Below are 11,629 nucleotides of genomic sequence, written 5' to 3'. Positions count from 1 at the left end.
TACAATTTTTTCCATAAGAATTAGTTGTGGATCAAACTTCTGACAACATATTTAAAAGGCTTTTTTTTACAAACATGTTTAAAAGGCTTAAAATCATTATTATTTAGACCAATTCATTATTAATATTATTCGAATATGGGAATGAATTATCTTTATTGTTTATCACTCATATTCTTAAATCACCACAATTAAATTATTTTCCTCCATATGTACCAAAAAAAATTATTTTCCTCAATTTACAAATGCATCCACCATCACACACAATTTAAAACTAGGGGTGTACATGGGCCGAATTGTGTTGGGTTTTGCCAAAACAAAAATTTGAACCACATAAGGTACTCCGGATTGGGTCGAGCAAAATAACCATCCATTTTAACATTGAGCCAGATTGGTCACATAAGGTAAAGTTTCCACATGCCTCCCATGAAACCTTGATCCTTACCGACATGTTTCCACATTCCTCCCATTAAGGTACTTGGGAGAAATGTCGCATCGTAAAAGGATGTGTTTTCTTCACTAAGTTGTAATTTGAAATTACCATGTTCTCCTCCATAATTCTGGAAATTTTTTTGCGTAAAGTCGGACATTTCTACCCGCTACTTTGGACAAAATGATACATATGCTAGGAGATATCCATCATGAGTAGCAATGAAGACGATACAAGAATCCGGCAACTGTACCCATCCTCTTCCACTCCGGTCCACCCAGTTCATAGGGAATTGACAAAACAACACAGCAAAACACAAGACAAATAACATTTAAATTATTGCACAAAATTTGTCTTGTACATGTTTGATGGACAAAAAGTTATTTTGATATTTTAGACAATTCGTTAGAAGACAAAAAATTGTCTCATGATTCAGTGGAAGACAAAAATTTCAATTTTTAATCGGCCCCTAATCCCCAATAGTCCTAGAAATAAGTTCCAATCTCTTATTTTTTTTTAGCACATCAAACTCGCTGAATGTCTCGCTTAAAAACGACAATGTGTTGAGCGTTTTAAATATTTTTAAGTACCCGATTATGATGGAACATGGTTCATATTAAAATTCGTTTGCAAGCTCTTCTTTCCTTCATGATTCGAACATTCATCAACCACTCTGTAGAAATCTAACTCCTTCCTAATAATTCGTTTGTAAGATCATAAATTTATTATGTTTTACAAATTTTCACTTCCATGTGTGAATAAAGAGAATTTTCCTGATGAATATGACTATTGGAGTGAAGCAATTTCATCATAAAATTGTCCATGTTGGATATAGAGGATGCTGCTCAATCATACATCAATATTGGAACAATTTCTAAGCTACGTACATCATGTCACTCAATTTCATGCATTAATTTGTTAGCACGCCAAATATTTATATATATTCATTTTTTTAAGTCCATAAATCTTGCATCCAATCCAATATCTATTCCCTCGTGTTTCAATTTGATTAATTAGTTGCGTCAAAAAATAAATTTTGATTAATTAGTTAACACATGCATGTTTTCAAAACTTTTTTTATTATAATAATTGAATGTCGTCATAATTCCTAAATAAAATATAAAAGATATCTATATGGAATATAATTTTTTTTTTAAAAAAATTGACAGTATAAAAAATATTTACATAAAATATATATATTAAATATAAAAGATATTAACCTATTCTAATACAAACTATATCTTTCTTTTTTTTTAAACTACATCTTTCTTCACATATACACAAAACCTTTTTATTTTATTTTTTCTTAATTTTACAAATCAAATTTCTTCATCAAGGCCTTGTGTGTGTGTGTGTGTGTCTTAATTTTTTTCTTTAACTTGATTACAAAACCCCTTTTTTTGGTAAGGTTTTTTCCTACCCTTCCCACCCTTTTCAATGGCACAACTAAGGCCAAATAATCTCACTTTTATACTTATGCATGCTTTAGCACTCTTTATGATCTTCACATCTAAATTGGCCATTGCTATTGGTGAAACTCTAAATATTGAAAATTTTGGGGCCAACCCTAATGGGGAAACTGACTCAACAAATGCAATCCTTACTACGTGGGCTAGAGCATGTAGCTCAACAGCACCAACCACAATTTATGTGCCAAAAGGAAAGTTCTTAGTTAGTGATAGTGTAGTGTTTAAGGGTAGTTGCAATAACAATGATATCACGGTTATTATCGATGGTACATTATTAGCAAATTCTAATTATGATGTTATTGGAAATGAAGAGAGTTGGTTGCTTTTTGAAGATGTTGATGGAGTTTCAATTATTGGTAATGGTTTTCTTGATGGTCAAGGCACAAGTTTGTGGGATTGTAAGAGATCCGGTGAGAGTTGTCCAATGGGTGCTACGGTATGTTACATTCTTTTTTTTCTTTTTAATCTTAATCCACACCGATTGTTAAGAGAATGACTTTTAACTATAATTCAAACTCGAGATCTCTCTAATAGTTTACTCTAATTGAAACATATGAACCAATCGATATTGATCGTTTGGTTATTCGATGAATTGTCAATTAATTTTCTTGTGTTTTTCATTTAGAATTTTATGGATTTAAAATAGAGCAATATTGGTAATACAATCTTTGTTAAGATACTCTAAAGTTCCAATAACCATTTAAATATTTTAACTAAACCCACAATATTTGCATATTCGTTTTGATACTCTTTATAAAATTGAGCAAGATTTAGGTAGATCTTTTTTGCGTAAAAAAAAGGTAGATCAATTTTGATTTATTTGGTAGAATTATTTTTAAAGTGATTTTTTTTTTTTTTGAGTAGATATGAATTTTATTTAGTAATAGTATCTTATATCCCTCTTAAAAATTGTCTATATATTTTTATACCAAAAAAAAAAAAAATTGTCTTTTAGTAACCTTTAGTTGGACTTAATATTTTGGAATGACTGTCATAAGTGGTAAATATTTAGGTCCCTTAACTATTTGATCCTACGGTCGGTGTGTACGAAAAACATTTGTCGGAAGAAATTATCTCTGAAATGGATGTTAGTTACCTTCAAAAGAATTAGTATGTGCAAAAAGCGTGCGGAGATACCTAATATACTAAAAAAAATTAATTGGAATGACTTGGATTTGATGTATTAATTATATATTTTCCTCTTTTTCATATAAGTATGTGGCAATAACTTTTCTAACATTTGTTTAGTACTTATTTGAAAACAAATTTACCAAATTACTAGTATAATTTAAAGTTTAGCTCTTAATTTTGATGTCATTTTCTTTTTATGTAATTACAGAACTTGAGATTTAGAAATTCCAACAACATAGTTATCAATGGGATAACCTCATTGAATAGTCAAATGTTTCACATAGTGATAGACAAATGCAATAATGTCAAAATACAAGAGGTTAAGATATCAGCTGCAGAAAATAGTCCTAACACAGATGGTATTCATGTTGAATCCTCATCAAGTGTCAACATTCTCAATTCCAATATAGCAACAGGTGATGATTGCATCTCAATTGGGCCTGGAACAACAAATTTATGGATAGAAGATATTGTTTGTGGTCCTGGTCATGGAATTAGGTAATAATTTGTATGAGATTTACTTTTGTCGTTCTATCAGTTTCTCGCACGTTATAAAAATGAATTTTTTGAAAAATGTCATCCGTACGATATAAAAATAGGGTGTTTTTGGGTGTGGGGCGTGCGAAAAAATAAATAGGACGACAAAAGTAAATCTCAATTTGCATTAACAAATAATTAGAAACAATTTATTTTTTAATTTTTTCTAGTAGTGTGTGTTATTGTTTAACATTGGTCCAATATTTTGTGGTGCAGTGTTGGAAGTTTGGGGAAGGAATTTGAAGAGCTTGGTGTGGAACACGTGACAGTTAAAACAGTGAAATTTATCGGAACAACCAATGGTGTACGAATTAAGTCTTGGGGGAAACCTAGCAATGGATTTGCAAGAAACATCCTTTTCCAACATGTTACTATGGTTAATGTTCAAACTCCTATTTTGATCGACCAAAATTATTGTCCTGGTCGAAAGGATTGTCCCAGTCAGGTGAGTGTTTTAAAAGAAATTTTGTATTCAAGTTAAGGATTTCAATTTATGTATATATGTAAGCTAGGATCCCTACTAGTACATAAATCTATGGAGATCGAGCTAAAGGCAATTTAGGAGGTGAGAATCTGTGGCGAGCTCACGTTGATTAAAAAAGTGGAGGTTGAACACTTTGTAAGTGAGATGACTCATAAATTTAATGCCTTAAGGTTTTGGGTAAAAGTGTGATGTCCAACTCACTTGTATGATTGTTCTGAGCCCAATTGAATCATACCCCACTGCCCCCTTGTGACCCAACAATGATATCAGAGCCGATGGTTAGACGAACCAGCTCCTTGTATTGAAATTTGAAAGTCTTCCCGACAAAGGTGGTCAGGCGGCATGTCCCGTTGCATGCAGCGGCAACGGCAGTGCAAGTAAAGTGGAGGTTGAACACTTTATAAGTGATACGACCCATAAACCTAATGCTTTAAGATTTTAGGTAAAAGTGTGGTGTCCAACTCACTTGTATGGTTGTTCTAAGCTCAATGTGGATGATCCCCCGCTGTACCCTCGTAACCCAACAACGATGGGATGAAGGCAGGAAGAAAAACTCCTTATAGTGAAAAATAGGGGCGGGCGTAGAAGCATTTTGGGATGAGGGAACATGTGTGTGTATTTTAGGTGGCGGAAATAAAAACCTAGAGAGTACTCTTTGCCCCCTTGACATTAATAAAATAACACAACTTTTTATATATTTATTTAAATATATCATTTAAAGTTTAACCTAATTGAATTATTATTTAATTTTCTATTGATACAAACAAGCAGGCTTCAGGGATTAAAATTAGCAACATTATGTACCAAAATATTCATGGAACTTCAGCAACAGAGGTAGGAGTTAAATTTGATTGCAGTCCAACAAATCCATGCACTGGAATATGCTTAGAAGATGTGATGCTTACATATGAAAACCAACATGGTGAACCATTATCATTATATAACAATGCATTAGTTCAATCCAACAATTGTGTAGTTCAACCTGGTGAACCCACCACTAGTGGAGTGAAGCACAATCAACCATGTATATGTAACAATACTTTTTTGCTTTTGATTTTCCTAATTTTGTATTCATTCATGTAATCTATTTTAGACATCTATTTTTTTTTTTTTTTGAACAAGCCATATATTAGACATCTATGCGCGCTGCTTGCGAATTTCGCCTTGAAGATCAGGTCATTCAATTCCTAACAAGTTTGAATGATAACTTCTTTATTGTGAAAACTCAAGTTTTACTAATGGAACCATTACCCTCAATCAACAAAGTTTACTATATGGTTACTCAAGAAGAGAGCAACAATGTTGCATTACTAACACAACCTGATAATGTTACTATTTCTGAGGATTCCAATACTCTGATTAATGTTGCTTATGATTCAAGAAAATCACAAGATCGTGGCAAAGGTCATGCATCGTCTTTTAATGGACATGGCAAGAAAGATTGTTACTGCACTTATTGCAACAGGCGAGGTCACACAATAGACACATGAATTCCCACCTAACTATGGCAAAAAACAAATTTCACTCCCCATAATTTTAAGGAAATTTTGTTTCCAACATACAATCCAAACAAATTATGGGACAGTTCGCCCTCTAGGTAAAATGACGACTCAGATCAATATATATGAAATGATATTTTGATATTTTCTATTTTTTTATTTTTTATATCTATTAATGATGTGCGCGCAGAATTGCCATAGTTTCTGCATTCTGCAGGTTACAGAGCGAACAAGTCTGTGCTTGCTGACTAAACAATGAACCGGTTTGTAAGTTTGCAGTCAAGCCAGCGAACACGTTTTTTTATAGAAAAATAACAGGAAATTAGCATTTGAATATGATTAGCTTCATTGATTTTCTCGATTTGTGCATGTCATCTTTGCGCAGGGGCCATGCTATATGAATAACTTTATTGATTTTCATTACAACCAAAACCAAAAATTACATTGCAACAATATTTAAATAGAAAAAGTACATCAAAAAGACCCTCCCAGGGTAAAACGAAATCGGGGAGAATTCCTATAGGTTAGTCATATATCGTTCCTAATTTGGCCACAAAAATTCCCTCATTGATTACCATCTTACTCCCAACTATGGTGACTAAAGAACATCGGCATGAGTAATATGATTAACCGTCGACGGACTATGCAGCCGTTTACAAACGAAACAATGAACAAATAACACAAGAAAAACTGAAAAGAAAAATAAAAATGCAACAAATGGTGTGAATATATAGAATTCACCAACCAATTTGATTGATTGAAGCTATGTCACACTCACACATGACCAATCACATTTAACCACGTGTCAATTACATTTAACTGCATGAAGTTTTTTTATTGTCGCAGTTTCGCCATCTAGAATGTGAACTCATCAGTTTACAGTGGTTGCAAACTGTTTTTTTAAGCACTCGCTAACTAACTAGTGAAGGGTAAAATTGGAAAGTCGCGCTGCGCGTGAGAAACTTGGGGGCCAAGCTTATATCCCTCTGTCAATTTAGGCAGTATATATATATATTTCTTGATTCAATTTTTGGTTTTAGTGTTGTCATCGCTTTTAATTGTTCATTTCTTTTTTGAGCAATCGTTCATTGGTTTCTAAAGGTATTATTTTCATTTTTTAATATTCTTCTACTTCATAATTCCAATATTCTGTTCTGTCCTGATTGAATATTACGTGATGGAATACCTGGATTAGGGTTTAAAACCTTAATCCGAGATTCCTTGGTAGTAGGTTTGGTTTTAATTTACAATTCTGAGTTAACTGTATGTGTGTGAGAGAGTGAAAGATAGAGAAACTTTGCTTTCTTATATACATAGTTGCATGTTCCTCATTTTATGTATCACATGTATTTTTCGGATTAGGCGTGTCCCGGTGTCGAACACACGTCGGTGTTTGACACTTGACATGACAGCCATACTTATAATTACATTGAATTGTGTTATTTTCTCAAATTATTATTGGTGTAGGCACGTCTGTGTCGTATCCGGTGTCTGTGTCCGTCCTTCATAAATTATTATTATTGATAATTATCATACAATCATTAAATTTGTCTTTTTAATTTGTCATGCTCTCTTTTTAATTTGTCCATTGGAGTGATAATTATCATACAATCATTAAATTTGTCTTTTTAATGTGAAAGTTCGTTAATCATATAGTCATAATCAAAAGTTCGATATGTCTACCTAAACTACTTGATTGTACAATTTTCTTAGTTTCAGTTCCCAAAGTTAGGGTTAGTACCCATTCGGTACTTGAATCAATTCACACACAAACATATATATATACTTATGAAAATCATTAAAACACATATGATAATTGAATAAATATAAAGATCGAAACGCAATAATACGATCCTCTACGAAAATTACATAGTTCAAATAGATTCAAAGTGTTCATTTACTCAATCTAACTTAAGAATTTTGCTATACATAAAAATAATCATTATAACCTAAGTATCTCATGTATTTTCATTTTAAATATAGTTTGCTTTAAAAAAACAAATATTAAGTTATAGTTTTGATCATTTTATCTCATGAAATTTTCATCCCATATTTTTAAATACGCAATTTTTTTCTTTAGCATAAACTAGATATTCCCTTTCTTCAGCCCGACCCTACTTTTTTTCTATTTTTTTTCTTCTCCTTAAAAGTAGTAAAGAGATAAAATATTTTTTTTGACTCAACTTCTCCTTATTTTCTACTTTTTTTTACTTTATTTCTCTAATTTTTTTAAGGAGAAATAGAGTCTAATACAATTTTCTACTTTTCTATTTCTTTTAAAGAAAAGTAGAAAAGTAGAAAATAAGTAGGGTCAAACGGAACCTAAATATCCCCGTTTAGACTTCAGAGAAATACACAGTTTTTATCCACTAATTTTTCAATTTATAAAATTGAACCCACCACTAATTTTTTATGACGTGGATTGTTAATATTAGTTAATTAATAGTATGCTTTTTTCTACCAAAAAAAAAAAAAATACTATGCTTTTTGTTAAATATATTATGTGGATATCTATCGGTACACGGTTTAAGTGGATAATTGTAATTGACCCAAAATATTATTTAATATAGAAAAATCAATAAATACTATTTATAAACCATTCAAAATCATTCATCTCAACAAATGTTCTTTAATAAGCTATTTATATCGACCTTTTTAAAAAAACTTTAGCATATATTTTTTTCGGCAAGTTCTAACATGCACAAGTGCACCATATGGTGCACGGTGTACAAGTTAGCGTTTTCATTATATCGAATACGAATTTTACAAAATCCACCGTTGGATTGAAAGTTTATATCATATAGATCATTTATAAAAAAATTAAAAAATTTAAAAATCATTGATATGTTATTGAGACTCGTAAAGATTAACGGTATTTAATAAAAATTTATAAACCATTAATTTTGACGGGTCTCAATAACATATCAAATGATTTTCAATTTTTTCAAAAAAAATTATGGATGATCTATATAATATAAACTTTCAATCCAACAGTGAATTTTGTAAAATTCGTATTCGTTATAATAAAATCGCTAACTTGTACACCGTGCACCGTGCACCATATTGTGCACTTGTGCATGTTAGCCAAAATAAATTTTAGGACTTTTTGATATCACTAGAAATCTGTAAGATAAATATTAAACAAAATGTGTGGCCATTTGTATTGGAAGTACACGCGCACTTGACTTTGAGACACACAACAACAATACAAACAAAAACACCAAACATAACCAAACCAACTCTGAAAACATTGCTTACACAATTCCTAAGATGACACAAGTGAGGAACAAACAACTGATTCTGAGAGATTATGTGTCTGGTTTTCCTAAAGAATCAGACATGATCATTGTTGACAGTACCATTAATCTTAACCTTCCACAAGGTTCCAATGAGTTGCTGCTAAAAAATCTGTACTTGTCTTGTGATCCTTACCTGCGGATCCTTATGACCAAGGACACTACTTCTGGAATTGGTGCTCTCACGCCTGGTTCTGTATGCCATGCTATCTTTTTCATCAATTATTATTATTATTATCATTTTTTTTATCCGTAGACGAAATGACAAATATCACCGAAAATCACATACCGTGAGGTTTCGGGTTCGAACCTGGATAGAGGTGTCTAACCTAGCAATATCGACTTTGCCAATTGAGCTAGAACTTATGGACGATTATTATTATTCATGAGAATTTTGTTTTGGAATTTGAAGAATTGTTGCATGTTAGGAAGTGGGTTGGTGACAAAATTGAATTTTGAAATTGATTTTAAACATTTCAAAGGCCTGATTTTAAAGGGCAAATTATATTATTGTGTATAGAAATTAGAAATAGAATTATTGTTTAATTTGGTCAGCGTAAATTAGTTTTACACTTGCGTCTAATGAGAATCAACGATTTTGCGTAGTTTCATATTATTATTATTATTATCAAGTCGGGTAACTTGATAAAATAATAAACTCTCATTAGATATCAGTATAAGCTAACAAATTTGTGAGTTTTAAGCTGAAATCACCATAAGATTGAATACTTGTTAATGATTGAACAAAGATTAAGGCCAGAATTAAGATCAAACTTTATTTCCTTTCAATTCATTTTCTCTAAATAGCTTACAAATAAATTACAATAGAATGATTCAAAGTGATCTTGAATAAAATCACGTTCATATGTCATAGCTCAACTGACAATGCCGATATATTGTTACATTGAACGCCTTCACCCAGGTTTGAACCTGAGACCTTGCGGTTGTGTGTGAGTTTCAGTGATATTTATAACTAACTCTCTTGAATAGAAACAGTTAGCCATAAACTAACTGTTTATAGAACTAGTAATTGACATTATAACTAACTCTCTTAAATAGAAACAGTTAGCCATAAACTAACTAACTACAGTGAAGTTACAAAAAGTTGACTGAACCAATATGCCACAATAGAATAAATCTAACTGATGAGTGATTGCAGCCATTGACAGGACTTGGCGTATCTAAAGTTGTAGAATCTGGACATCCAGATTATAAGAAAGATGATTTAATTTGGGGTATGACTAAATGGGAAGAGTATAGCTTGGTCCCTGCAACTGGAATGTTCAAAATTGAGCACACAGATGTTCCACTTTCTTACTATACCGGAATTCTCGGTATGTATTCAACAATTTTAATTTATACTGATGTTACTTGCGTAGTTTTAGGCCGTTCTGTTGTATCTTTTGACATATGCTATGTTTTTGTTTGAGTACAGGTATGCCGGGGATGACTGCTTATGCAGGTTTGTTTGAAGTAGGCACTCCTAAGAAAGGAGAAAATGTTTTTGTTTCAGCTGCATCTGGTGCAGTTGGTCAACTTGTCGGACAATTTGCTAAGTTAACCGGTTGTTATGTTGTTGGAAGTGCTGGAACTAAAGAAAAGGTACTTGTTGTGTTATTATTTTGACATATTTTTGAAATACTTACATAATTACACTAAATGGATAGTATTGTGTTACACTAGGTAGATTTATTGAAGAATAAATTTGGATATGATGAAGCCTTTAACTACAAAGAAGAGCATGACCTCAATGCAGCATTGAAAAGGCAAGTTTCTTACGATTTTTTTATGGAGAGAAATTTTAATTCAATCGTTTATTGACATGAAAAAGTTAAGTGACATATGTAGCCTCGACACTTTATCTTGAATACATGTCCAACAAGTGTTGGTTCCTGACACAGACACAACAATGTCACATGCGATTACACACAATCACTTATATTTTTTCAAATTATTACTTCTGTCTATGTATCAGTGTCGTGTCAGTGTTTCATGCGACACAGTAATAACTAGTGGATATATATATATATCCATTTATGTAAATCAGGTATTTTCCGGAAGGCATTGACATTTACTTTGAGAATGTTGGAGGCAAGACACTTGATGCTGTACTGTTGAATATGAAAGTCCATGGTCGCATACCTGTCTGCGGAATGATTTCACAGTATAATCTTACTCAACCTGAAGGTGTCACAAATTTAGCACATATCATATATAAGCGGATTCGGATGGAAGGTTTTGGTGTATTTGAATACTATCATCTTTATACAAAATTCTTGGAGTTTGTCTTGCCTCTTATAAGAGAAGGAAAGATTGCGTATGTGGAAGACATAGCTGAAGGACTTGAGAATAGCCCAGCAGCATTGGTTGGTCTCTTCAGTGGTCAAAATGTTGGCAAACAAGTGGTTGTTGTTACTCGTGAGTGAATGAATGTAGATGCGCGCATTGTTATTGTAATTATCTTCTACTTTCACACCTTACGATAGACTTAAATGTACTTTGATATGCCTACTTCTGGTGATTCACAACTTTTTTTCGTTTTTGTTGAAATAAAATTTAGAATTCTTCGATATGCATCGGTCAAAGATTGAACTAAATAATTAAGGTTTTTATTGAAATAAAATTTAGATTCTTCGAGTATCTAATACACATGTGACATGTCAAGAAAACTAAACATAACAGATAGCTACAATTTGATTTTCCCATTTTATCCTTGCTGTCATAATTAAACCAATTAAAATTTGCTAAATATTGCATGTAATCCATTTCCAACAAGGTGTGGCCAA

The 11,629-nt window shown here is 32.0% G+C and overlaps 2 protein-coding genes across 2 annotated transcripts; both read left to right on the top strand.

The window, feature by feature from the left end:
• The first annotated feature begins 1,876 nt into the window (after window positions 1-1,876).
• LOC123886925 (polygalacturonase-like) lies at window positions 1,877-5,538 on the top strand. Its single transcript, XM_045936196.1, has 5 exons — window positions 1,877-2,332; window positions 3,236-3,525; window positions 3,781-4,009; window positions 4,820-5,072; window positions 5,279-5,538. The coding sequence occupies exons 1-5, from the start codon at window positions 1,904-1,906 to the stop codon at window positions 5,536-5,538; spliced, it is 1,461 nt and encodes a 486-aa protein (XP_045792152.1). The 5' UTR covers window positions 1,877-1,903.
• A 3,134-nt stretch (window positions 5,539-8,672) lies between these two features.
• Window positions 8,673-11,413, top strand: LOC123883294 (2-alkenal reductase (NADP(+)-dependent)-like). Its single transcript, XM_045932042.1, has 5 exons — window positions 8,673-9,039; window positions 10,003-10,177; window positions 10,279-10,445; window positions 10,527-10,609; window positions 10,891-11,413. Exons 1-5 carry the CDS (start codon window positions 8,818-8,820, stop codon window positions 11,267-11,269), a joined length of 1,026 nt encoding a protein of 341 aa, XP_045787998.1. The 5' UTR covers window positions 8,673-8,817; the 3' UTR covers window positions 11,270-11,413.
• Window positions 11,414-11,629: the final 216 nt, after the last annotated feature.

This window comes from Trifolium pratense, linkage group LG5, assembly GCF_020283565.1.
Source record: "Trifolium pratense cultivar HEN17-A07 linkage group LG5, ARS_RC_1.1, whole genome shotgun sequence".
In the NCBI taxonomy this organism is placed as follows: Eukaryota; Viridiplantae; Streptophyta; class Magnoliopsida; order Fabales; family Fabaceae; genus Trifolium; species Trifolium pratense.
Note: the sequence above shows the minus strand (reverse complement) of the source record. Positions and strands in the feature narration are given on the sequence as shown.

What these genes read in the sequence shown, in the direction of transcription:
- LOC123886925 (XM_045936196.1), top strand. Translation starts at nt 1,904, where the DNA reads ATGCATGCTTTAGCACTCTTTATGATCTTCACATCTAAATTGGCCATT. An exon ending in GGTCCTGGTCATGGAATTAG is followed by an intron (nt 3,526 to 3,780) that starts GTAATAATTTGT and finishes TTTGTGGTGCAG; the next exon opens with TGTTGGAAGTTTGGGGAAGG. An exon ending in GAAAGGATTGTCCCAGTCAG is followed by an intron (nt 4,010 to 4,819) that starts GTGAGTGTTTTA and finishes ACAAACAAGCAG; the next exon opens with GCTTCAGGGATTAAAATTAG.
- LOC123883294 (XM_045932042.1), top strand. Translation starts at nt 8,818, where the DNA reads ATGACACAAGTGAGGAACAAACAACTGATTCTGAGAGATTATGTGTCT. An exon ending in GTGCTCTCACGCCTGGTTCT is followed by an intron (nt 9,040 to 10,002) that starts GTATGCCATGCT and finishes GAGTGATTGCAG; the next exon opens with CCATTGACAGGACTTGGCGT. An exon ending in CTCAATGCAGCATTGAAAAG is followed by an intron (nt 10,610 to 10,890) that starts GCAAGTTTCTTA and finishes TATGTAAATCAG; the next exon opens with GTATTTTCCGGAAGGCATTG.